The sequence below is a fragment of the Phragmites australis genome, chromosome 2, assembly GCF_958298935.1.
Source record: "Phragmites australis chromosome 2, lpPhrAust1.1, whole genome shotgun sequence".
NCBI classification, from domain to species: Eukaryota; Viridiplantae; Streptophyta; class Magnoliopsida; order Poales; family Poaceae; genus Phragmites; species Phragmites australis.
In genome coordinates, this window is record NC_084922.1 from 17,332,293 (window position 1) to 17,358,548 (window position 26,256).

The following is a 26,256-nucleotide window of genomic DNA, read 5'->3' on the forward strand; positions in this document are numbered from 1 at the left end:
CATCATGACTATTCAACGTTTAGCACATGTGTAAATTGTTGTCACAACGTCCAAAACAATTACCGCCAGTGATTACAAATATAGAGGCTGCACACATACTATATTAAACTTAACACAAATGGTTATTAACATAGTCTATTAGACCATTTCTCCATGACAGTATTTCCCCCTCACTTGTGTTAAAACAAATAAGAAAGCAATGGAATTTGAACCCAAAACAATTTACTTTGTTTTGAAAATCTCCAACACTTAATAGTTGTAGTTGTAGTTGACGAATCTGCAGTTCTTCCTGATCTCGCCATCGGCGCCGGCCTTCACGTCGATGCTAGCCAGCCTCACCATGGCCGTCTCGAACTTTCTCTCCCACTGGCCGTCGCCTTTGGCGTAGTCACGCACCATCCTCGCGGTCTCCGGCGAGGTCAGGAGCGCCGCGTCTGACGTGAGCAGCACTCTGTGCCTAAGCACGTTGGCGTAGTACTGGCTGTCCAGAGCAGCCGCGGTCACCGTGTCCTGTCTCACCGTCGGGTTGTTGGTGTCGCTCAAGTCGTCCGGGCACCTCCTCCGCAGCCACCTCGCGAAGGACGGGTCGATGTCTGAGGACGACGTGTTGAGGCGGTCCTGGACGAAGGACGAGCAGTGGGCGCGGCCCACGGAGTGGGCGCCGGAGAGCACGACCATGTCCTCTACGTCGAGCCCCTTTTTGGCGAAGTTTTTGACGAGGCCGCTGTGGTCGAGGAACGGCGCGGGGAGGAAGTCGAGGGTCTCCGTGCCGTTGGAGTAGCGTCCGTCGAGCCGGCCGGCCGGCATCTTGAAGTCAATCTTGCGGCCGCTTAGGATGTAGGACGCGTCGCGCGCGGCAAAGGCGACGATGTCGGCGCAGGAGACGGTGCCGGGGCAGGCCTCCTCGACGGCGTCCTTGGCCGCATCGATCACTTCGAAACCTCTTAGGCTGCGTCTGTTGGGCAACCCGAGCTTCTCCGGTTGTGGGTTCGCCGTTGTCGGGTCGAGCAGGATGGAAGCATCACAACCCTGCGCAGAAAACGCACTAGGAACTTAGCAACGCAATGCAAGAGTGCAACTTGTACCTTTGTAAGTACGTGGCATACGTGTAGCGAGCTTGTACGTACCTGGACGAAGCAATCGTGGAAGAGGAGGCGGATGAGGCCGGCACCGACGCCGGCGTTGGCGCGCACAGCCTTCCTCACCTCGGCACTCACGATAGCCTCCGCTCTGGGGCACGTCTTGTTGTAATAGCTAACCTCGAGGGCGCCCTGGCACACGGCGGCGGCCCAGAGCAGCACGCATGAGATCAGGATGGCAAGCTTAAAAATGGCAGCCATGGCAAGGTCGCTGTCTTAGCAGCTGTGCGGTACGTGGCCGGCTTGCGATCCTTTGCTCGGTTGTACCAGTTAGCTAGAGAGCTAAGATTGATGAGGTAAAACCTTGGATGGGATGCTGAATTCTTGGTCATAAGGATTCTCCATTTATAGATGCAGGATTCAGTTGAGGATTTTTGTCATGACATGGACAGGATGATATACAAGTATATAATGCTGTCAATGTCTCGAACTCTTCATTTCTATAAGGTTTTGTCACCGAGCTGTACATCGCGATTGATGGGCACAATCGCGCCCACTGGCGGCCAGGCCACAGCCCAGTCATCGGCTTTTGGAATCTACGTCATTTCGAAGGAAGTAGGACTCGCTCCAAATGGCCGAAAGAAATGATCCTGAGCTGTATGTTCAAGTGCCTTCCTAATTCAAGAGCTGTACGCCTTATGCAGTTTTTCTTTTTAACCCATTTTTGGGTTCAACACTGCGGTCTGTCGATGGAACACTACTGCAAGCTTGCGGCGTGCTGGGAAACACCGAGACGCCGATGGCCGGCCGGGCCAGGTGGCCACGCCATCGCTAGACTGCAACCGGCGTGCCACTAGCCGTTTAGAGGAGTCTTCTGTGCAGGCTATAATTATCTCGATGCAAGAAACATGAGTTCTAGCCGCCGCCACGGACCTTGGTCGCTAAAAGTGCATATGGCCGGTCCCCCAACGAAGACCTGCTAATGACCATTGCTAGTTCTGTACACATGGCCTCCCTTCATGAACTCATCTAGTTCGTTGCCAAGCCCAAGGACACAAAGCCCAGTCCACTTCAACCTTGTGCCCTTGCCTGCTCACCGAACTAGGCAGCCTGCACAAGTGCAGATAAATCGTGAGAGGCTATTTTGTCTAGTCGGCTCTGGTCAGGACACCGCCGCCCACAGCCCTTGCGTTGATTTCCATCGCCAACCAGAACAGGCTGCGCCGCTGGCTTCCATTGTCATTAGGGCAAAGGCATGGAGGTATGTACTATTGTGTGATCTCTTTAGCCCTAATTAATTTATGTCACTAGGGCAAAACCACGAAGAGAAAGGAAACAATCGATTATTATTTTTATGTTAGTCGGTTCAGTGCTGAATATTCAAATCCAACCAACGTGCAAGTACTGGTACAACCAATCCAACTTTGAGAAGGGACTAGAAGTGAAATTCATTTATGATGAAATTGTGAAAGTCTAAGATCTGCTCGGTAGACATGTAGACCTCTACCTTTCTTCTCGTGCTTTGTTATTCATGTCATATGAGAGCAAATTAATTTTCTTTTTTACCACCAAACTTATTATAGTTGTGATTTATAATCCATGAAATAATGGAGTCAATAGATATTTCAATGATATATTTCTTCGGAGGTCATTGTCTACTAGATATCTTGGCCCCCGTGTTCAAATCTTGACTCCGCCCCTAGTCACCAACAAACCTTGGTTGCATCATGGTTGCAATAACCCAATCGAGCATAGGTGTTTAGCAACCAACACTGACTACCTTGGTGACTAAAGGCCCTATCAACAGTAACCAACTATTCCTTGGTTATAATAGGTGAAAGCTTTAGCTACTATGCAAATGTTGGTGACTATAGAATTTTAGCTACCAAGCAATGTTGGTGACTATATGATTTTGCAACCAAGTAAATGTTGGTGACTAAATGATTTTAGCAATTAAGCCAATGTTGGTGACCAAGACTATCTAAGACACCTATGTCTCCTTGGTTACTACATATATCTTAATATCTAGCAACCAATAATATGACCATGGTGGCTAAAGGCATACACATGGATTATTGCATATATATCATAATATTAAATCTTCAAGCATTATGACAACACAATATTCATGAGATGGGCTAAAAAACTTGCTAGGATTTACAAAACAATCTATATGTGTAATTCAACACATCCTTCTTTATAATACAATATGTTTTTCCACAGCAAACAGTCACGCACTATATCAAAATCTCAAGTCATGCTATTCTAGTTTATATGTATACAAAATATTCACAGAGTAGATCATGATTCAATGGATCTATGTGAAGCGGCTCTTGTATGATGCAGTGGCCTTGGAAACGATGGTGGCATGAATATTGGCGTAGTTTGACCTGGAGATGAACCAAAATGAGTTTGAAGGAAATAGGAAAAAAAAATCAATATTGTCTCAAGATAGAGAAGAAACTCCTCTGAACACAAGATACTAAATTGAAAAGCAGCAAACTGGGATACGACAGAACCAATCAAATTCTTCAGTTGCTAGCTACTTATTCCAGATAACAGATAGTATTTGAGTAAAAAAAATTCAGGAATTTAGAATGCAATCCAGGCCAGATGCCAATGAAATTCACTAACTTGAACTAGTTGTGATTTGGCTCAAAAAGACGGTCTTCGTTCCTTAAAGAGAAAAACAATGCACTCTTAACTAATGTTCCAACCATGTATTTTTGCACACTAGGGACAAAGGCAACAAGTAGTTAAACATGGCTTTGGCAAGACGTAGCACCTAATAAGCAGTATTGTAGCAGAAGGCCAGCAGTACACATACATTGGCGAGCAGACCAGCATGAATCACTCATTCGATTCACAAGGTCAAGGTTAAGCTCAAAGCTATAGCCAAACAGCAGCATATTCAATTCACAAATGCTGAAATTCAGTGGAAAGCAGAGCAGCATGAGGCACTATTCAATCATTCATTTAATGATAGATTCACAGGCACAAAGCAGTAGCCTAAGTACTTAAAATTCAGGTTCAGAGTTCAGAAAATCACAAGTAAACATTCACATTCAGGCAGTAGAGTAGAGAAAGTAGAGCGAAGCAAAGCACACATGACAGGCACAATGCAGTTTACACAGCCACAAGTTGCAGTAGCAGACTAGCAGTAGAGACTACATACTAGAGTAGATTGGAGCAGAGCACACATAAACCATGACGCTATAGGTTTGTCTTGGTAATTTCTCTTTTCTTCTAGAAAGTATTTGTCATGAGTGTGACATTGTTTAGCCCTGAATATTGTCTCGATTCCTTTGATCAGTTATGGTTTAAGAGTTTGATTCGACAGAAGGATTAACAGTTCAAAAATATGTTTATGTAGACATGGAAGATATTAGTGTGTACATCAAATCAGCCAAAGTAGCATGACATGTAGCGTGTTCAGATGTGGCAGCCAACTAGGGTACGTATATAACCTGTGGAATTGAAAGGGGAATGTTGAGACTACGCTAAACAAAAGTTTCCAGAGTTTTAGCATCACTAAAGCAACTTTTTGGTATAATGGCTGGTAGGAGGTCCGTGACGCGGTTAGTTACAGGCATCCATATCGACTATCGAGTGCAGCCAGGCTGACCCATTTTGGAAGAATGCACAAAAAGTGCACTTTATGCGTGTATGTTTTTCTCACAAATTTTGGAGGTGCACTTTTCAAACTGGATGTAGCTACGCCGGTGCTCATTCAAAGCTTTCTCCTTTCTGATGGTTCAGGGTATAACTACTGCTAATTTCATGAACGTAACAGAAAGTAGAGAAGGTACTTCTGCAGCTATGAGATAGAACAATAAAGCACAAGTAAAACAGGTAGCGAAACATCTCATTTGTTAAGAATGAGAGCTCGCATTGCTATCAGAAATGTGAATCATCGTTCACCAATGCAATGACATCACAAATGAAAAAGAAAGACTGACAAAAACGCATTCACCAGTGCAACGACATCACAAATGAAAAAGAAAGACCGATAAAAACGCAGGATCAATGATTGCGTCGCAAGTAGTGCATCCGTTCCAAAATTTTTTGCCAATTTTGTAGAAACCAAGTTTTCACTTTTCGCATATGTTTAGAACATGTGATAGCCTACAAGCTGCAGCTGACAACATAGAAGATTCACTCTGAGCAGCCCTTTTTCCTTAAACACACCCTTTGGAGCAAGATCAACATCACTAATGACCACACCATTTTGTTCAGTCTGCTTGCAGCTTTACATATTTGAGATTCAACTGCCGAACTACAAGCAACAAATCAACCATACAGAACACGGTCACACTAGACACTTCCTACAGTAGGAGAATAGACTACAGGACTAGGTAGACCCACCTTTTAAATAAATCGTTGTTCCTAGTTCATGCAAGCAAGAACTTCAAGAAGGGAAGCAACAAAGTGCATCTGAACCTCCTCATCGATTGTTGAGAAGAGGGGCACATGCACAAACATAGATTTGATACCGTGTTGCTCTGCGAACCGAAGAGAGTGGTAGTACACATAGTTGCATACAAATTTATCAGCATCGTCTGAACGCATCACATCATGTCCTATCTTTCGGAGAGTCTTGCCTAATTCATTCACTGGAAGGGTAGTCTGGTTCATAACGAAAAGTTCATGAAACTGTCATTAACCTTCAGATAAATAATGCTTCAGATGCGAAAACTCATAGCCCTAAAGGTTGAACTTGTATTCATGTAACAGTGTGCATGCAAAATCCGTAAATCTAGCAGGATCATTGTCTGTTACAAGGAACGATATTTTGATTCATATGTAAACACATGCAAACAGAACTTCCTTTTATTTCGTTCTATTTGATGAACACAAGTCGCTCTCTTCATAACAGGGAGAGAGAGAGAGAGAAAAAAAAAGACCGAAGTACCATCTTCTCTATTCGAGCAACTCTTTAGAAAACAGAGATGAATAATTTTCTGTAGTCAGCTAAAGATGATCATTCCTTGCTGTTGTCACCTGAAGATGATTTCTATTAATTTCTCACTGATTGGTCCTTTATCATTGAAATAAAACTAACAGGGAGGGAAGATTTTTGGTTTTTCTACATTCAGATTTTTTGGTAGGTACAACCAAACACATTTGTCAATGGTTGTGAACTTCTGATACCTTTGAAGGTAAATATTTTGTGCAGAAAGAGGACCCATAAAAACAGAATTTCATGTGGAAAGTAACAGAACAATTAAAATAAGGCTATAAGTTCTAGGTATATTCAACAGGCACCCATCAATCTAAGATGTAAACATTTTCACTTTTACCTTTCTCGTCCGTGAGATGCTTCCATCAGATGGCACAATAGGGATCCTCTGCATGGGAACAATGAAGCTGATTAAACATAATACAAGATCTATTTGGAGGTGTAGATAATAAAAATAGGCAACTGGACAATGACGCAACCTGAGGTTTCCATCCTAGCTCATCCGGACAAGCGAAGGTGGCTTCATTAACAGCTTGATTTTCAAGGGCAAATCTTGTTAAACCACTGCTGAGCCCAAAGTGGACCTGGAAAATGTTCCATAAGAAAATAAATCGAGTGGCGCTGGATACAAACTAGAAACTTTTTTGTTCTTCTCAGATCGGAAAATGACAATGCACAAGTTCAAGTGTGGATGGCAACTGAAGCATTGATTTTCAGTTCACTTACGAAACTTATCTGTTTTCTCAGAATTTTTAATGCTGTCTTCTGAACATCATAGAATAAAAAATATTATACATTTTAACTGAAGCTTCATCGTAAGACCAAGTATGTGAACTAGCAAAGACCACCGACATCAGCTGTATTAAAAAGTGAAGCTCCAGCATTAGGTACCCACACAGTCAATTGCAATCCTAGTTCCTGAAAATACTAATCAATAAAAATAGCAGACTAGGAGGTGATGATTGGAAATTGTGGTATCCCTTGTTCTCAACTGGGAAGTTCGTTTAATAAACTTGGAAGCACAATTTTATATAAAGTCGTCCAATAAAGTAATGTATTCAGTTAGCAATGCATGAAGAAACATGCCAGTTGAACCGAGATAGTTTTAACGCTAACCTCCTGACTGAGTGAATACAAACACAGAAAACAGCGCAGAACACAACTTTTCATCTGAAAGTCGTGAAAGGGAAGCTGCTTCAGCTAGCATGACCATAGAACAAACTGTCCAATAAAGAACAAGGTGAGCACTAACCCAAATTACTTGGCCCTGGACTGATGACCCTTTCTCTATGTCTGCAATAGCAGATTCTAGAACTTTATATAATGTGCCAAGCGCCCCCTCCCCTGCAGCTTCAAGAACTGTGCAGCTTCCAAGTATAAGGTTGTTTGGCAACCCTCTCTTTTCCATGAAAGATTGAAGATTGCTCATAATTTTTTCTGTAGGGTTCTCAGCAACCCCGTAAAACTTCTTAAATCCAGTAACATGTATAGTCACAGCAGGAGGTCCTTCTGATCCCATCTAACCTTATGAGAAACACAAAACAACAACTAAATTATTCCAGAAATCTGAATTGAGCAAAGATTGATAAATGGATGAATTAGATATTAGCAAGGCACACATTTTCTGAGACAAAGCAATGTGGCAACATTAAATCCTAAAGCAAGGAGTAGAATCTACTACCGACAGTCCTAACAGTCCCAAGTAAAGCTACTGGCATTAGCAAGCACAGAAGCCAAATTGTTCACAGCACGATAACAAAGTGCAGTAAATCGACAGGTAATACTCACGGAAACAAAATTGACAGGTAAATTTAAATAAGAAATAGGTATTTATCAGCAGAGTCACCCACACAAAAAACAGTCACCACGACATTGTAGAAATAAATAAATAAATAAATAAAGCATTGTGGCAAACTGGCAACTCATATATTTGTGAACAGACAAGAGTATTCTGGCTATCGAGGTTCCTACCAACATGAAACTAGCAAGCAGCCATCAAAATAGACTCGGACACTTTTCAATCTAGCTCAGCAGCAGTCCTTGGGAACTGAAGCTCAAACAGAGCATTATCGACTGATAATCACCAGCTATGATACTATGTTCAAAGAAAGGAACTTTCAGTTCTTCACGGAATATGCATAATCACGTATAAGCTACCTAAAATCGATGTGCATCTCTAGAAACCAAGGCAGAAAAATAATTAAAGGCGGTTCCTTTCAAGCACTATGGTGCTTATCAGTCAACTCCTTGTAGCATAAACGTCAAAATCAGCCAAAACCAGCAGCAGCCTAAGGGACCACGAACCCCCAAAAATCCCAACTCCTGATCTTTCGGAAAGACCAGGCTTGAGCGGGCAATCAGCACAAAGTTCACAAGAACCCAGGCTCCGATCCAACCAACCAAAGCCACCACCGTTGATCGCCCCTCTGAATTCCCCTCAAAACCCACCGAAATCCATCAGAACAAAGCCTATTTCCCGTACAGAGTTCTCACCTTTGGGGTTCGAGAGACGGTGTGATTCAGGAAGAGAATTCAGCCTCTCAATCCCAGGAGCGCAGCTTGTCGTACGTTTTCCGTTGCAGGACAACGGTGGAGGCAGGCGAGTCCGTCCCTTTTGTTTCTGATGGAGAAACCGTCGTTTTAAAGCGTGCCGCAAGGGGAGGGGATGCGCTGGGCTGTAGTGCTGTACTGCGCAACACTTGAAGGTCTCTTCCGCATCAATAGAAGTTCGTCTCGTTCCTCCGAGTCTTCTTCTTCTCCTCAGAGATTTGGAGATTCATCTTCTATGCATGCTTTGACTTGATCATCGTTTGTAGATGATTTGCCAAAAAAATGATTTAGTGTGTATACCTGTTCCACAAGCAGAATATTAAAAATTGACGGTGACTATTTATATTGCATGCATTGGAGAATTGAATTTTTTTTTTAGGAAAGGATTGGAAGATTTATGATGATTGATGACCAAAACGGGGCAGTTGACACGCAAGCTTGGGCTGGGCCTCGAGATGGGCCTCTACAATCGTAGGCCCACCCAGCACTCGTGCGGCCCATCTCCATCCACCATACCGGACATCAAGGAACAGGCAGTCAGGCACCCACCCGGAGGTCGGCCCCCACCACGCAGGCACGCACGCAGCTCACGCCGGCGGCAACTGGACAAGAGAGGCGGCGGCCGGAGCACGGGCCGGCGATGGCGTTCACGATGCGCGCGGTGAAGGTGCCGCCGAATTCGGCGTCGCTGGAGGAGGCGCGGCACCGAGTGTTCGACTTCTTCAAGCAGGCCTGCCGCTCCATCCCTTCCATCATGGAGATCTACAACCTGGAGGACGTCGTCACCCCGGCCCAGCTCCGCTCCAGCATCGCCCAGCAGATCCGCAAGAATCAGTCCGTCTCCGACCCCAAGGTCCCTGCCCCGCCCCCCCTACTCCATACCATCCGTTTCCCCCTGTCTTCGATCGATCCGTAGGTCCGAACGAGCGGTTTTCCGATCTTGTCCCTATCCGATCTGAGGGGCACCTGCCGTGGAATCTAGCATGCGGTTAGAAGGGTTGGGAACCGTGGATGCATCATCCCTATGGATGTTGGGGTGGATTGTAGGAATTTTGTGCAAGATGCATCGGTAGGATTCCACTGCGCATGTTGTAACCTTGTGGCTTGTGCCTCAAGTAGAACTGTACCACACTCATACAGGCTAGGTGCGATGTGGACAGTAGATTGTTCATCGATGGTGGTCAATTGGCATTGTGGTTTTCGTGCTTTTTTGCATGCTATCCTGGACTCGCTATAGTTTCTGACTGCAAAAGCGTTAGTATGGACCAGGGTTCAAAAAACCGTCGGTAACAGCCCAAAAATCGTGGTTACCGACCTTCTCGGTCCGGTCCAGTTTCAGAAACCGAACGGTAACCGAAATTTGAATTAAAAAAATTCGAAAAAATTCAAAAACAATTCAAAAAAATCTTTAAAAAAACTAGACACAATTCTAAGACCTTCTGTGAAAAAAAAATTCAAAAATAATGTCGTTTGCATCATATTCTATAGGGAGAAAGTTTGAAAAAAATGAAAAAAATTGAAGCGTGCGGCTCAGTTATTAACTCACGTTAAGGAAAAGTGTAACATACAAACACATATTTTTCTTGTATAAAACGTATTTTAAGAGAATCTTTAAAATTGATTTCACTTTATTTAGAGTTTTATTAAATTCTCTATGATTTTTACAAAGTTCACAAGCATAAAGTGAATATGTTAAGAAACAACACTGTAATTAACTTTTTCATGTCTACTATTATTTTTTCTACGTAAATCATAGTATAAATAAGCTAATGAAAGTGGTTTCACTAATTTTTGAGGTGTGATGGGTCAGTTATGAATTAATCTAGTCGCAACATATTTACACAATCATGCATGTTACAATAACTAATTCATGAGTTCATGTATTTTTAAAAGATACAGGATCATGTAAGAAGACTAACAAAATTAGTTTCATGATTTTTGGATTAGCAAAGAGTAAACTATGCATTTAACTTGGTTTAACAAATAAAATTTCTCATAGAAAATTTTGAACTTTTTTATGAGTATAAATACTTTTATCATGTAGATCATGTTACAAGGAAGCCAACAAAATTTGTTTCACTTGATTTGAAGCTCAGATGAATTAGTTATTGATTTTACAAGATTGAGCCCTTTTTTAGGTTTTTTTGTTGAACTGCACTGAAATTTGATAAAACCGCTCGATAAATCAAGAAAACCGAGCGGTTACCGACCCAAACCGCTCGGTAACCGACCAAATCAAAAATGCGAGAAAATCGCTCGGTAACCGACCCAAACCGCTCGGTAACCGACCAAAACCGAGCGGTTACCGAGAGGGCAAAAACACGATTTTTTCATAAAAATTCAAATTTTGCCGAATGAATTTTCTCCTAATTTTTTTTGAATTTTTGACCGGTAACCGCGGTTACCGCGAGATTTCGGTTACCGCCGGAGCTCGGTAACCGAGCTCCGGTCGGTAACATGAACCTTGGTATGGACTTGCTTTTCTGTTGCGCAAGAAACTGACGCCAGGCTGCTTCTCTGTAAAACAATGATTAGCAATGTTTCTCAGGCAGATTTTCCTCTGGGAAATTACCACCCTGGTACTGCTGGCAATATCACAATATTACCTGAATCTCATTGCTTCTCCTGCACTGCATTAATACCTAAATATAAACCACGCCTTTGTCAATGGTAATATTAGCTTAGTTCAGTATTGCAATTGGGCCTAACAATCCGATGATGTTTTTTTTTTTTGGTACAATCTTTTCGTCGGAATCTTTTGACAATTTTAGTACAGAATATTTTTATCGACCTCTGTCCTATCCATTAGACAATGGACGCTTTTCTTTCATATTTTCTTCTTTCTTTTAATTTTTCTCGGAACAAGAGAAAAAATAAAAAACTGTTAGACCAAAACTCTTTTAGGAGGTTGTGCACTCCCTTCTGCTTCAGAATTGTCGTCAATGGTTGACAGGACAAATCGTAGCATTGCATAAGTGATTTGTGACTGTCCGCCCAAATAAAATCTGAAGATATGTACAAACAGGAATCCCACTAAAAAGAAGCATGAATCTGATACTTTAGCTGGCCATTGATGCAACCTAATGCGTGTTACTACTATTTTCCGAGGACTGGTTGTAGATCCATTGAAGCTATAACTATATGCTTGCTACACTGCTTAGAATTTGCGCAAACTGGAATCCAATTGTTGATTTTAATGTTAGGAAAGAGAAAGTTAATTTCTTAATAATTCTAGGTAGGTTGGTAATTGTTGTTTAATGACTACCTCCTGCTACATGTGGAGACTTTTACAAAGTTATTTTTCTAGAAAGAAGGTTAGATCGATTTGCTTTTATTAAGTTGAATATTTGTATTGTGGGATCATTATATCTCAGACTTCATTTTTTGCGGTGTTGCACTGTTGGCCATGATATTCATCTAGAGGTGCTAAGAGATGGGCTATGCAGCTTCTTCATTTGTTTGGAATGGTAATACTGATACAAATTATTTGGTTTCGGTGTCTGTCACTGTCAGTGCTTCTATGGTTGATAATGATCAATTTAGGAAAATGCTGAAATCTTGTATAATGAGAGTCATTATAGATGCAATCAATTTTCACCTTGATTAAGTTCAAGTGTGAAGTACATTAGTACAATATCTGAAATTACTTGTTACATTAACTTTTTTTAGACTCCAGATCAACTTGCAGTTAATCATGTCAGTGCTATGTAGCACAATGAAACATGCATTAGATTTACACAAATCAGGCATGTACATGACCTCAACTTATAATTTGATTCTGAGTTAGATATGTTTCTTGGTGTAATCATGTTGCTCATAACTGGAGACCCTGATATGATTAAACTGAAAGTGGCATTATTGAGTGTGTATATATAGTGGAAACCTATGCAGCACCGATACGGATATGAGTATCGGTATCGGACTGATATGGATACGGGGATATGCCATTTTTCCAAAAAACTCGATACGCGGATACGTTTTACTATTAAAAAAAACAGTAATAAGTTCTATACGGGCATCGGTATCGTCGATTGGATGAAGAAATAGAAAGCAACAAAAAAGAATGTCAGTGTTCCAGTCATTACAGTATCACAGTGTTCGCTTAACATGAAACAGCATGAAAATATGTACCGTCACTGCCAAGTTGTTCCAATCAAAGTTACTGGGGAAGATTCATCAGATAAGGTTTCAGGGATTCAACAGGGGGTTGAAAATAATCAGTTGACGGCTTTGAGCATCTCAATGCATGCAGCAAACTTTATAGACAAAATAGCTCTCCGGTATACAAGTTGTCCATCTGCCAGTCAAATTAAATAAATTATACACCAGATCTTTATGGTGGTTGCAAGCTACAGAACAAATATATTCAAATGACTGAACAATTGAATATTAGCACCTTGATATATGAATGGGGGTGGGTAGGATGTGCCATAGGCCCAGCATCCTGGATATCAGAGAAAAAATCACGGGGTCATCAGCAATACGTTTTACCGTAAGACAGCCAAGATCCGACGAGAACTCCTGCAAAACTGATTTTTATCAGCGGAGTAAGATGAAAAAACAAACTTGCAGCAACTAACACATGGTCTACTGCTTGAGTACCTGATCCCTGATTTAATCAGCGGAGCACCAGATCTGGAGGTGCAGGAGGCTAGAGGCGTGGGCGGCTAGGAGGAGTGGGCGCCTGCAACTGGCGACTGATCGGGGAGGAGAGGAAGGCCGAAGGCTGTTGGCAGGTGGTGGAGGTCGCCGCTGGCATGGTCGTGACCAGCAAGAGGCGTCGCGTGCTGGTGGCGGCTGGCGACCGGCGAAAGAGTTGTAAGATGGAGGCGGCTGGCGAGATGCGAGAGGGGCGCTAGTGTTTAGGGATTCAGCCGGGCCGAACCGGACTGCTGTTGGGCTGGGCTGTATCCTCAAGATATCCTCGTAGTATCCAAGAGGTATTCGCCATTTTCTGATTTATTTTTTTCCGGATACTCAGATACGTATCTGAGCTGTATCCGTATTGGATACCGCATCGGATACTGATACGCTACCATCTGGGAGTATCCGTGTTTCATAGGCTTTCACAGACCACTAGCATAATTATTTGCCATATCTCTGTCAGTAATTTGGATCTAGAGTAGAATCCTGGCCTTGCCCGCGAGTTCTAGGCTTCTAGCCTTCCATTGCATTTGAACATAGTAAGGTTGGAAACTTGGAATGAATGCTTGTTTTTGGACATGTGTCAATTCGAATTATCTAAATTCCTAAGTTTCAGCCCTTGTCTGGTGTGCTTGTTTCTAGGCTTCCATTGCATTTGAATACAGTAAGGTTTGAAACTTGGAATGAATGCTTCTTTTTGGATATATGTCAATTCTAATTAACTATCTAAATTCCTAAGTTTCAGCCCTTTGCTGATGTGCTTGTTTTTTGCGTTTTAGGGTTGTGCTATGGTGGCATTTTAGTAGAGTTAGCATTTTTCTATACCAATGCAGCATTCATGTCATTGTTTACCTTAAAAAGGGAAAATGTTACTAATTGGATTTTTACAGAGTATCCCACTCCAACATCTCATTCATGACGGCCAATTTCGTTTGCACACAGGTTATTGATATGCTTCTGTTCAAGGGGATGGAGGAGTTGAACAACATAGTTGAGCATGCAAAGCAGCGCCATCACGTGATTGGCCAGTATGTGATCGGCCAACAGGGTCTGGTGCAGGATCTGGGCTCAAAAGACCAAGGGAGCTCTGATTTCCTCAAGAAATTCTACACTAGCAATTACTTTTAGTCCGAGTTAACAGATTCCCTCCTTCTGTAATACTTTTGAGGTGCTCTGAATAAGACGCTGAGGTACCTACCCGGATCAATTGCTTCGCCACTAGAGTTTGATTTGTTTGGTCATGATGCTGTTGTTAGTTGTTTGTGACTTGTAGACTGTTGTACTTATCAAGTTGATTTTTATGGGTTGAGCATACCAAGATCGAACTTGTGTTTTTTCTGACTCCAGTGAACTGAAGATGTTGACAGTCTTGAATGGACTGAAATTGTAAAATTATTTCTGTGGCTCCATCTTCCCCTCCATGCCCTCTCAGTTTTCGAGGTATATAGATTAAATTTAAAACAACACAGTTCATAGCGTTTCTGGACACATCATCAAATCGAGTGGATATTTACCAGTACCTTCTTTCCATCCTTCAATTTGTGTTACGTTGTCTTGAGTCTATTCGTTATGGAGATATGTGCGAAATTTTTCCTGGCGGAGACATTAGCTTAGCATATGCAAGAACTTTTGAAACACTGTTCAGCACAATTCAACGCGTACGCACTGCAATTCTTCTAGTTTGCGCCTAGGCAACTAGGCATCGACTTTTGAAACGCTGTCGTGACATGAAGCCAAAAAAAAAAACCCTCGAAGACTGTTGCTTAAGCCGGAAATCTACAGGGTGGAACCGAAATCCAAATACAACAAAGAGCATGAGCACCACGATCGGACAAACATACCGTGAGCTTTGACTGAACAAAGTAGAACCACGGAGTCTACAATTCAAAAGCCAAAGATACAGCACGAACTGTAACTGGTAAAAGTTTTGCTACTCTTGGTCCAGTTAATACTCTAGACCCACATCTACAAGACATCAGTTACACATAGCTGTCTATCAGAGACTTCCTCATGTCATCCACGATCGCGGTGGGCTGCCCTTCTCTCAGCTTGAAGACGCTTTCAATGACCGAGAGCTCGGTGGCTGTCGTGTCTGAGCCACAGAAGGCTGTCCAGTCATTCACGGTCATGCCAGCAGCAATGACCTCGCTGCCTCTGTTCACAGTTCCAGCAACTAGAGGGACTTGCAGGAGTGTGGACAGTTCGTCAAGGTCTTCAATGGATGTATGAGGATGGACCTGTTTCACAAGTGCAATGCACATTACAAATAGAAAATTTGTAACCAGAATAGAATATGAAATTGGAAATGTAGTCAAAAGGTAAGACCATACCAAGCCACCCCTGTTAGAGAACGTGCAGTAACTTCCCACAAGGATGTTTCCTGCAATAGTCTGCCGGAACACCTCAACGCCAAGCACATCTGCAATTAGCTCCTCAGTTGCCTGGAGAATTGACCAGCACAAATATTTCAACTTGAGATAATCAAGGAAAGGCACAAGTTCAGGGAGCATCACCAGAGATACATAGTTCACCAGAGATACATAGTCATACCTTGTCAAGGTCAGGGTGTGTAAGTGCAACATGGTCATTGCAGGCTACACAATTGCCAAGAGCAGACAGCCTTTCATCGATACGCTGAACAACAACTTGATCAGGCAGGCAGTTCCTCAGATGCTGAAGTTCTAGAGCCATTCCAACAGACAGGAAAAACATATAAGCATAGAAAAGAAAACACATGATGAATTGTGTATCCCATGGTACAAATACATGCAAGTATAACAACATAGTCCAACCAAGTTGACAAGACTATTCCTCACCCGCCTTTCTTAGATAAAGGAAACATATCAAAATTTTATGTCAGTAAAGTAAGAACTCCAGTCACAGAAAAATTGCAACACCAACATAACCAAGCAGTGTTTACCAAAGTGAAATGATTGTCCCTCTCTTAAAAACGGATACAGTATTGATACGACCAGAAGGCCTCAGAAATTACATGAATACGGATCCAAATGCAGACAACATAATCACCTAAACAAAATCCTGAATCTCTATGCAATATCTAGGTAGTTTTCATATTAGTTCAAGGATAGCTATAATCCTTCTGAGTTTCTTACCAGTGGATTCTATTAGGAAAAAAATTGCTTAGCTGGTAGCACATATGTAGTTTCAAACAATAATGGTTTTCATTGTACTGTCAATTTGTGAAAAGGAATGCAGCTAAAGAATATGAGACGACAAAAACACAGGTATGTAAAAACAAAACCTGGATAGCTACTTTATTGACAAAAAAAAATCATATTATTAATGGAAACAATGCAAACATTTGCAGCTTAAAGCAAATACTTCAATGAACTACCTTGGTCAGTGGTAGTATGAGGCAACAGAAGTCCATTCTTGTTTCCTGGGTCATCAAAATAGTTTTAAAAAATCAAAGCAAGTAAACGATAACTTAGATTATTGAAGCCAAGCTTGAATACCAACCAACGCAGAGTCGTCCGATTATTCTAGTGCCACCTATAGAGGTCTTGACCACAGGAATGACATCTGCAAGGTCAGCCTCAAACGCACTGGAAAATATTAAAAGAAAATGCTTCCAAAGTTAGATATCCATCTACTTCTACCAAAAGTTTCACAACAACTAAAACGAAAAGAAATATGAACCACTGACCTGTAGAAGTTCTCTGACCCTCCAATTGCCACCAGACAGTAGGCATTTGTTAGCTTGGAGAAAACGCCAATTTCACAATTGTTCTCGAACTGAATGCCTACAGTTTTTACATCCAAGAACAAGTAGATTAAAATGCAAAAACCAACTTTAAGGAGCATACCGACCAATTCAGACTGAAACAAAGAGCTTCTATGCAAAAACCATGAACAGATCGTAACCCATCCAAGTAAATACTTGCACGATACTAGGGAATTGCATTACTAATTCACAACAGTGTTGAAAAAAATGATGCTACAAGCTCATAGCCATCCTACGCCAGAGCATGTAGTAGCCAATACTCTTGATCAAATCCATTGCACACCTAAGCTTTTAACTCAAATGTTGAACATGGTGTGCTCGGGAAAACACATGAAGACAATCAACCACTTTTCTCGACCCAAACTCATATCCCATCTCTGCGATGCTGCTTAAATGAGAGGAATTACTCATCTAGCTGTGAAACTAATACATGAAAACTTTCAACAAGAACTAAAAGATAGATCACAGCATTGCCAACGAAATTCGAGAAGCCCAGGCAGATTTGGTGCACAAAACCGCACTGAAGAAGTATGACAAAAGAAAGACAGAGAAAAAGAAACTTACGGGTCGCCATGGTTGATTCCCTTAGCCACTACCGATACTAACACGAACCTGCAGATCAAATTCACCGGAAGAAAAATCAGAAAAGCAGAGGAATCAGACAGGTGAAAGGGTAACGAGCGACGAAAAAAACCGTTCAAAACACTATCTTGTCAAAATATCAAATTGAAAGGTAAATAACTGATTGGATTTTCGGTGACTATAAATAACTAACATCTTAAGACTTTTATTTTCATGGAGCGGGAACTAGAATACACACACATGCATAAATCGTACAGCTTAGAATCTCCACTCGGCCAAGAATAGCATGAACCCCGAAACCATGGTGCGGAGCGAAGGAGAGAATGGGAGAGGCCGTACCGGCCGTTCTCAGGAAGTAGAGACTTCAGGCTGCACGCTTCCCGGAGACCACGCCGCCCGCGGCTACCGGCGAACGGATGGTCTAGTGAGGAGAGGATGGGAGAATAATGGGGTGGCGGCGGCGGAATTAGGGAATGGCCGGATATTTCGGAGGCGGTGAGCGTTAGGGTTGGGTTGTGATCGAGCCAGGATGGCGTATGCATTGCATTCGCCGCACCGCTCGTTGACGGACCGCGGTCGAGTTGTGGGCCCGTGGCTGGCCGTATTACACGGGGGATAGGGCGAAATGACGAGTTTTTTATAATAAATATTTAAATAAATAGATTACTGATAATAAGATTAAGTATAAATAGACATCTATTATTCTCTAAAAGGGTTGTTCCTTGCCTCCCTCTAAAGAGACGGTTAGCTTGCGACCTCACCCCTCCACCAGTATAAAAAGGCTCAAAATCAACTAAAATTACCATTTAAATTTAGAAAAAAAAGAAAGAGAGGGGGAGAGGAGAGGAGAGAGGGGCAGCGTGGCAAAGCTATATTATTTGTATTTGTGGATTTTGAATCTCGGTTTCTGATAATTTTTTTAGACTTATGTTTTTATTATAATTAAAGCACCATTAGATCTAGGGTTTAGCGACATAATAGTAGTTATATTATATAAGACTAGGGTTTAGAAATGTAGGATATGTTGTCTTTTTTATATATTGTAAAGATCAATTTTGATATGGTTGGATAGCCATTAGATACGTAGTAGTATTTAGAGTATGGTAGTTTAGGTTATCTAGATTTTATAGAATAATGATGTAAGTAATAATTATAGCTAATTAGAAATTTTATTAAATAGACGGGTGATTAATTAGTTTAAATTGGTTAGTTTGTTTAGGAGTAATATTAAATAAATGTATTGTTAGGTGATCATCGGTGTCAGTTAATTTGTTAGAATTTCGATAATCAGAAGTATAGTTTTTCGGTATTAATATTGGATATATTTTCAGATGTTTCTATGGATATCTGGTAAATTATATTTTCAAATATATTATGGTGAAGATCAAATTAGTTATGATCCTAACGGTGTATATCTTTCTGAATTTCAGCATGTCGTCAAGGAACTTAGTAGAGTCAATGAGAGAACCACAGTGGGTTTGTGCAAGTGGCTGATATGCCATTTTCAACTGGATCCTCAGCAACATGACCTTAACCTGAGAGCTGTGTTAAGACGTGTTACTCAGGGTACTCTGTGAAGCTTGTCACAATTAATGCGACATCTACTTGGAGGCAGTACGTAGATATATCATGTGAACGTTGTCTCCCTCTTGTGCTGCTAGCTGAGGTGTATTAGAAGGATCCAACAGAGATAAACTTTGCGAAAGCAGTAGCCTGAACAAGTCAGGCAATGGTGGATGAAACAGACCCGGCAACTGTGGGGGATGAGCAAGATGTTGGAGATGTGCATAAGATGCAACCGAGAGGTGTAGCCGATGAGGGGGAGCACATCCCTAGTATAATTTAAGGGATGGAGATGAAGGATCAAGAGCTGGAGGAAGCCATTGCCGATGAGGATTCATCCAACGAGGAGGGAAATACTCCTGTTCCTACAGAGTGAAGGAATCAGGAATTTTCAAAGCTAATGGTGAGTGAGGGTCATCAGACACCTTAGAAATATCATGAGAACGAGGTATCCTAGGGTGCTATGTAACCTAGTAAGGAGGTTGTTATTGATGCAGTGAAATTCTGATCGCTGTCTCTTTGGAGGAAATTCAAGGTTGTCAAGTCGAGCAAAAGTGAGTACGACGTCAAGTGTTTGGTGTCTGATTGTTCGTGGTGGGTGCACGCAATCAGGGGGAAGTGGGTTGACTACTAGGAGTGCTCAATAGTTAGGGAGTATAATTGTCACATTGAGGAAATAGAGTTCTTACACCGGAACCTGTCATCTACTTTTGTTGCCAATGTTATGTACGGAGAGATTGTGGACAATCTAAAGCATGAGCTACGATCAATAATTCGTGCTATTGAGGAAAGGTTTCAGTACACAATAAATTACGTCAAGGCATGGAGGGCAAAACAAAAGACTATTGAGATGAGGTTTGGGATATACGAAGATTTATATGACAACCTACCACGTCAATTAACCACAATATGTGCGAGAAACCCTGGAAGTTACTTTGACATCAAGCATTACCCCTCGATTGATGTGAAGTATAGCGGGAAGCGAGTATTGCAGCGTGCTTTTTTACAATTACGGCAACTATCAAGGTATTTAGGCACCGTCGACCCATCATTTGCTTGGACGGGACGTTCCTCACTGAGAAGTATAAATGACGATATTGTCTACAATTGGGGTAGACAGAAACAACTAAGTCATGCCACTGGAGTTTGCCTTTGTGGAGAGTGGGAATGGGGAGAGCTAGTATTGGTTCCTCGAGCGGGTGAAATATGCTATTGTTCTGGACCGACCTGATGTATGTTTGACTCGTGATAGATATGCAGGGCTGTTGCAGGCATTGCTAGATATGCAATACGACAGTGTTCGACGGTGTGTAAGAGCAAAGTGGCCCGACTTGAAGAGCAAGTGGCGCATGAGGCATATGGGTGCAAACTTTTAAAAACAATTCAAAAATAAGGACTTGATTAATCTTTTTAAAAAATTATGCAGCCAAAACTAGCAAAGAATGTTCAACGCCTTATGGGCAAGACTAGACGAACTAACCACAAAATAGACAGTTGAGCTAGGAGACACGGTACATGACCCAATTGCTCTTGAACCTATCACAACATATACTCCTCAAATAGTAAGGAAGTCAGGGTCAGCTGTTGGGAACTTTTCGTGGTGGATACAAAATGAGCCAAGAGAGAAATGTGTATTGATGTACGAGATTGGAGGGGCAAGGTATGGGATAATAACAATTAATCTTGCTGAGATCTACAACTGGGTCATGCGGGGTATGAAGTCGCTCCCACTTGTTGGTATTGTTGAAGGTATTATTCGTAGGACTTGCAGATATTTCACAAATATATGATTTTGACCCAAGTCAACAAGCTGGTCCCACTGGCAGCCTCTGAGGCTAGTTGTGCCTAGGTGTAAAAGGGTGCCCGCCTTATTTAATTCGGAAGAAAGTAGAAAAAGGGAGGAAAAAAGAAGAAAAGCATTATCATTTCACGTAAAATGGTATGGAATGCTAAAAACTGCATGGAAAATTCTACATTGCTCCAAAAATAGTGAAACCAATTTTGTAAGCTTTTATTATCATACTCTACATGTTAAAAATATTAGCACCCATGCAATGTGTTCTGAAATTTCTTTAGTTAATAAAATGTGTTTAAGCTTTAATAATTCACAATTAATTATTGGTAAGTCCAAAATTGGTGAAACCAATTTGTTAAATCTTAATACATTTTTCCTTGTTCATTAAAAATATACACTCTCATGTTGTAATAATTAATTTTCCATTTATGATTAAGCTCTCGCTTAAGCTTAACTGATCATGGAAAAAGGTGAATCAATTAACATTAATCCAAATTAAGAAGTCATGGATGCTTTAGATTTATGACATGATACATTGCACCTCCATTAATTGTCATGTATTGTGGAGCATCTCTCATCGTATATCATCCATACTCATTGCGATGCATCATTCCTTTATTTAGAAAACAACGTTTCGGAGAGTCATGTGCTAGAACCCGAGGACGAACCAGTGGAATTTGTGTGTAAAAAATAGGAAGCACCAGGCAAGCATCTATCATATTTCTCCTATATTTTAGTGAATTGTTGGTCAATTTACTTGATATTGCTATGAGTCATATATGCATGTTTTAGGGAGTCGATGTAGAGAATCGGATATAACTTATCTGATGCATGTGTCCCTACCTTGATATACTAATGACCTCCATCCTTGTAACCTGGGTATAGCCATGTTAATGCCCAACTTAATAGAAGTTCAGAATGCTTAGTACACTACTACAAAAGCAGCCATATATACCGGCCCATCACTGCAGGTTTGTAATGAGCCTGTAGTGATGGTGCTTTACTACCGGTCCATATGCCTTGCGAGAAATATTAGCTAATATGGAATAGTAACAAGGGTAATCACTACCGACTGAATAATTGAGCCGGCAGTGATGCCCTTCACTGCTGATTTATAGTACCAACCAGCAGTGAAGGGGTGGCCGAACCCGAATTTCTATTCCAATCGACTTTTACTCGCAAAAGCTCATATTCGGACCCCTCTCTCTCTTATCTCTCATGTCTGGCTGCCTTATCCTCCCCACTGACCACATCCGGCACTCTCTCTCTCACTTATCCTCTCCCGTCGACCTCCTCCCCACCAGCCTTGTAATCCAATCCAAGGAGTCCACCGGCCTCGAGGCCATCTGCAAGCACCTCAAGCCTAGCCTCTGCACGGAGTTCACCTACATCGTCTGCAAGGGGGACCCCATCGACGAGATTATCCTCATCATCCGGGGCCACCTTGAGAGCTCCACCACCGATGGCGGCTGCATGAGGTTCTACAACCGGGGCCTACTGAAGGAAGGGGACTTCTGCGGCGAGGAGCTACTCACGTGGGTGCTCAATCCCAAGGCCGACGCCAACTTCCCGCTCTCCACGTGCACCATTAGGGCCATCTCCGAGGTTGAGGCCTTCATGCTGCACGCCGAGGAGCTCAAGTTCGTCGCTGGCCAGTTCCAGTGGCTGCACAGCACGACAGCTGTAGCATACGATAGTGGGCGGCCGAGTAGCTGTGATTATTTTTCTTTATTTTTGTGAATGTTTGTGATTATCAAATGTGTGTGGGTGAGAATGTTTGTGATTGTGATTGCTTTGTGAATTTGTGATTTTCAGTGATTTTTGTGAATGTTATGTGAATTTGTGAATGTTCTGTGGTTGTTTGTGAGCAATACGGTGAGGTCTGGTGACGGCGAGCATGGCGAGGTCCTGGTGCGAGCAGAGCGAGGTTCAGTGGTGGCATGTTGGATGGTATCATTTTCTTTTTCTTTTTTTTTGTGCTGAAAAAAGGCTTCACTGCCGGTTCGAAAACACCGGCAGTGATGACATCCTAGGCTTCACTATTTGTTACTTACTGTCGGCTGGAAAACCAGCACTATAGCTAGTTTACAAGTCGACAGTGATGGGCTATTCCATAGTAGAGGTAATGCATAAGTCATCGGCAGAAGTCGATCGGTGGAACGCCCATTGTTCGTGAGCTATAGGACTTTCAATTACTGTTTTAACATAATGACAAGTTAGGATGATGAGTTGGTTGAGATGAGATGTGGGCAGTATTAGGGGAAGTTCAGGAGAGGAGACCTGGGTGCCATAGAAATTGTGACGAGATGTGGGCGGTGTTAGGGGTAGTTCGGGAGAGGAGACTAGAGTGCCATAGACCGCTTGCATCGTTTAAGCACCGATCGTTGGTGCCATTGATTTAAGCACTTTTTTGTACCTAACACATATCTGAATATGAGAAGGACAAGCCAAATACCTCATGCTGTTATGACCCTTTGGCTTGAATGTCTAAGGTGTGAGCGATGCACACTTGTAGAGGTATCTAGGTTGCTGGGAGTAGACCTAGGTATCTTTCACACTGTTAGGCACATGCTCCAAATGGTTGGAGCTTATTTGGGAAAGGTTGTCATGGGTACCCCCTCGTATAACATGATTTGTTGTACGAGCCAAATGGTCTCGTGTCATATGGTTAAAGAAGTAATTCACTATAGGGTGTAAGAACTATTTGAATAGTCACGCTCTCGGTCATGAGCACGCTTAATGTCCATTGGACATGAATCATAGAATTTCATTTAGTTTTGGGAGATGGAAAGTATGTGTGCTTTTAGAAGAAGCATCTACTGATCCTTATTTGAGTTGAGCAAGTTTACATTCTTAGAGGTTTTGGTTATTGTCGATCAATATCTGTTGTTCATGTCATTATATTGATTAAAGTGTTTTTTCACTGAATCAACTTAACTTCATGGTTACTCCTTTCTATTCAATTAACCAAATATATTATCCTTGGAGTTGGGACTAGTATATACCTATATTGTGTAAGTCTTGCGAGTACCTTCGTAGTCAGGGGTGCTACCCTTACGTTGTTGTAGATAACGATGAACTAGAGTATGAATATTTCTATCCTACCAACGCCGGCGATGGGTAGGAGTTGAGGAGGTCTAATTGAGCTAATCTCGGTGGAGCCTTTTGGGCAATGGTGCCACTTATCTTTTGTTTTTAATATTTTCCGCTATGTATGAAAACTCTGATATTAAGTAGAAGCTGGTTGATGATCAAGGTATGTGATAGTTCTTATCTTTATAGATAGCCATCACTGTTGATTAAGCCAAGTGTGATTTGGACAGGTCTGATAGCATTATATCAGAGCCAAGGTTGGTAGAGTTAGCCATAGCTTAGTTTGTAAGTGGATTAATTAAAATTAAACAACTCCATTAATTAACCCACTAACCAGAGCTAAAATCTAGAAATTAGCATGGTTGCTCTATTTTATTCCTTCTCTATCCTATAGCTATTGTTGTTTTGTTGCTTAACACATTGGAAAAATCTTGATCTTTGACTCGCCTATTTCCTTCATGGGTTAAGGATGGCTACATACAATATGGTGATGACCACATGCACTGAGGGTGTAGCTGGGTTTCCTTCCCTCCTCCGCAAGGTGCTCTGGCGCACAAATTTTACCTTTGCGCTCGAGTATGTAGTATACTCCAAGTGTCTTGGACAAGAGTTGGTGGACTATTTGGCAACAATGGACATCCAAGAGTGTATGGTTATAGGAGCCGTCCCTCATCATTGCAATGTAGAAGGGACATTAGAGGATATGGTGATATAGGCGGTGGCTTATAAGGCGATGGCCGCCCTTCACGGCGAGTTACCCGTTATGGGAGGATGGCCATTTCTTTATTTCCCCATACATTAAGGAGATCTCATCAACAACTTCGCGCAAGTACTGAATATGACCTCTCTCTTCGAACACCGCACCATTGACCTGGTTTGCTCCTTGGACTGTTGTTATCTATGCTTAATATTAGAATTAAGGGAGACACATAGACACTACAGTTAGCTACACATGCAATGGGAGCATATGTTCATCGTGGCTTGGTGAACCATGGGGTGTTGTATGGAGAGAATCGTACCACACCGTAGGAGTCGGCCCCCATTTTCTATCATTTTCCCGTGGTGCCCAGGGTGCGGATACCTAGTGTCCATGATTTCCTAATGGGGACTTGGAATGGAGTGCCCTGCCACCATCTTTGCGCATGAGTAACACCTAGGTGTCACTTCTAGGTGAGCTACAATAGCTGTCGTACCCTTGGAACCCAAAAGACACATGCCCTCCCGAGTATCATCTCCTGGATGAATTCCTGGAGGACTTCGCTAGGAATCCCTATAATGATACCTTCTAAATCCACCCAAACACTATACTAGGAAGTAATTTTGGTTAAGGATTGTAATAACGATAAGCTAGTTACATTATGCCCCTATGTGTACTAGAATCTGACTTGTGTTGCTTAGCAATATATCTTCGCACTCTATTCATATATATCTTGTGTTGAAACTATGTTGTAAATAGTATATATTGGGATCTTACGATTTGTATATTAGGACTTTGGAATTTCTCTCATTCTAATCGAATAGTAGCTGCGATGGATGTTTTTAGATAAGTGTTATCACTCGACACATCAAATGACTGGTGTGTGCTAGTTCTTATCATTATAGATAACCGACACTGTTGATTAAGTTGAGTGTGATTTGAACGGATCTGACTATCATACTCCAAGCAACACGTCCCTCGCCTTGAAAAAGTATTCACTACATGCTAAGCAGTGAATTTGTAGAGTTCGAGTAGGATGTGTGTTCGGCAAAGGTGTCACAGTTACCCACGCCGGCATCTTCTTGGCTGCCAGCTTTCCATAGAAGTATGCTACCTTGTGGAAGACATGCAGTGTTTCCGTTGGGCTTGTATTCCGGCTAGATGTCATAAAGATCCTCTTCGCCATCCTAGTACCTTTGTAATTTCTATACAGGCATGGCATATGACTTGGATGAGTTTAGAGTTGTTGTGCTTCGTTGGGCTAAGATGTGATATCGTGTAAGGTTCGGAAATATTTACTATTTGTAGTTGGATTTTGTCATTGTACATTAAAATAATGATATCAACTAACAACCGTATCCAAATTAAAATTGTTGAGCTTTTCGAAAGGCCACCACAATAACAAACTTGTATGCAGTCAACAATTGGGTTCGATCTTGTTTACAAGGTCTAATTCCGTAATGTTGGAGTAAGAGTTCGTCTTGCCCCATCAAGTGCGGCGAGAGTTTCTTCTTAGGAGGATACTTAAGCTCGGAGACAAAGTTTAAG

General features: G+C 41.9%; 5 protein-coding genes across 10 annotated transcripts; 2 read left to right on the top strand and 3 right to left on the bottom strand.

Moving 5' to 3' along the window:
- Positions 1–249: 249 nt before the first annotated feature.
- LOC133903342 (peroxidase 2-like) lies at positions 250–1,346 on the bottom strand. The gene is made up of 2 exons (XM_062344670.1): positions 1,128–1,346; positions 250–1,029 (listed from the first exon to the last, which is right to left on the bottom strand). Exons 1-2 carry the CDS (start codon positions 1,338–1,340, stop codon positions 250–252), a joined length of 993 nt encoding a protein of 330 aa, XP_062200654.1. The 5' UTR covers positions 1,341–1,346.
- Positions 1,347–3,227: 1,881 nt separating this feature from the next.
- LOC133901469 (uncharacterized) lies at positions 3,228–8,903 on the bottom strand. Of its 5 annotated transcripts, none has more exons than XM_062342836.1 (7): positions 8,533–8,902; positions 7,292–7,558; positions 7,156–7,209; positions 6,519–6,623; positions 6,380–6,427; positions 5,445–5,705; positions 3,228–3,469 (listed from the first exon to the last, which is right to left on the bottom strand). In XM_062342836.1, exons 2-6 carry the CDS (start codon positions 7,556–7,558, stop codon positions 5,466–5,468), a joined length of 714 nt encoding a protein of 237 aa, XP_062198820.1. In that variant the 5' UTR covers positions 8,533–8,902; the 3' UTR covers positions 3,228–3,469; positions 5,445–5,465. The 5 variants fall into 5 exon arrangements, with proteins under 5 accessions (XP_062198820.1, XP_062198828.1, XP_062198823.1 ...); XM_062342844.1 differs by lacking the exon at positions 3,228–3,469 and adding an exon at positions 5,102–5,355; XM_062342839.1 differs by lacking the exon at positions 3,228–3,469 and having other exon boundaries at positions 5,102–5,705; positions 7,292–7,563; positions 8,533–8,903.
- A 213-nt stretch (positions 8,904–9,116) lies between these two features.
- On the top strand, positions 9,117–14,571 carry LOC133901501 (NADH dehydrogenase [ubiquinone] 1 alpha subcomplex subunit 6-like). The gene is made up of 2 exons (XM_062342857.1): positions 9,117–9,442; positions 14,176–14,571. Exons 1-2 carry the CDS (start codon positions 9,230–9,232, stop codon positions 14,359–14,361), a joined length of 399 nt encoding a protein of 132 aa, XP_062198841.1. The 5' UTR covers positions 9,117–9,229; the 3' UTR covers positions 14,362–14,571.
- A 491-nt stretch (positions 14,572–15,062) lies between these two features.
- LOC133901510 (eukaryotic translation initiation factor 6-2-like) lies at positions 15,063–18,099 on the bottom strand. 2 transcript variants are annotated; one of them, XM_062342866.1, is made up of 8 exons: positions 17,816–18,099; positions 17,543–17,590; positions 16,901–16,997; positions 16,714–16,799; positions 16,589–16,633; positions 15,784–15,914; positions 15,564–15,674; positions 15,063–15,470 (listed from the first exon to the last, which is right to left on the bottom strand). In XM_062342866.1, exons 2-8 carry the CDS (start codon positions 17,550–17,552, stop codon positions 15,213–15,215), a joined length of 738 nt encoding a protein of 245 aa, XP_062198850.1. In that variant the 5' UTR covers positions 17,553–17,590; positions 17,816–18,099; the 3' UTR covers positions 15,063–15,212. The 2 variants fall into 2 exon arrangements, with proteins under 2 accessions (XP_062198850.1, XP_062198846.1); XM_062342862.1 differs by having other exon boundaries at positions 17,900–18,098.
- A 4,037-nt stretch (positions 18,100–22,136) lies between these two features.
- Positions 22,137–22,756, top strand: LOC133903349 (putative cyclic nucleotide-gated ion channel 7). Its single transcript, XM_062344685.1, has 2 exons — positions 22,137–22,632; positions 22,734–22,756. The coding sequence occupies exons 1-2, from the start codon at positions 22,137–22,139 to the stop codon at positions 22,754–22,756; spliced, it is 519 nt and encodes a 172-aa protein (XP_062200669.1).
- Positions 22,757–26,256: the final 3,500 nt, after the last annotated feature.

Excerpts from the sequence above, each read along its gene's own strand:
- LOC133901510 (XM_062342866.1), bottom strand. Across the intron at positions 16,634-16,713 it reads AATCGGACGACTCTGCGTTG|GAAACAAGAATGGACTTCTG; the intron begins GTTGGTATTCAA and ends TTGATGACCCAG. Across the intron at positions 15,471-15,563 it reads TCTCTAACAGGGGTGGCTTG|GTCCATCCTCATACATCCAT; the intron begins GTATGGTCTTAC and ends CTTGTGAAACAG.
- LOC133903342 (XM_062344670.1), bottom strand. The coding sequence starts at position 1,340 with ATGGCTGCCATTTTTAAGCTTGCCATCCTGATCTCATGCGTGCTGCTC. Across the intron at positions 1,030-1,127 it reads TCCACGATTGCTTCGTCCAG|GGTTGTGATGCTTCCATCCT; the intron begins GTACGTACAAGC and ends TTTTCTGCGCAG.
- LOC133901469 (XM_062342836.1), bottom strand. The coding sequence starts at position 7,558 with ATGGGATCAGAAGGACCTCCTGCTGTGACTATACATGTTACTGGATTT. Across the intron at positions 7,210-7,291 it reads TCCAGGGCCAAGTAATTTGG|ATGAAAAGTTGTGTTCTGCG; the intron begins GTTAGTGCTCAC and ends CACGACTTTCAG. Across the intron at positions 5,706-6,379 it reads GCATCTCACGGACGAGAAAG|ACTACCCTTCCAGTGAATGA; the intron begins GTAAAAGTGAAA and ends GTTATGAACCAG.
- LOC133903349 (XM_062344685.1), top strand. The coding sequence starts at position 22,137 with ATGTCTGGCTGCCTTATCCTCCCCACTGACCACATCCGGCACTCTCTC. Across the intron at positions 22,633-22,733 it reads TAGTGGGCGGCCGAGTAGCT|TGATTTTTGTGAATGTTATG; the intron begins GTGATTATTTTT and ends TGTGATTTTCAG.
- LOC133901501 (XM_062342857.1), top strand. The coding sequence starts at position 9,230 with ATGGCGTTCACGATGCGCGCGGTGAAGGTGCCGCCGAATTCGGCGTCG. Across the intron at positions 9,443-14,175 it reads AGTCCGTCTCCGACCCCAAG|GTTATTGATATGCTTCTGTT; the intron begins GTCCCTGCCCCG and ends GTTTGCACACAG.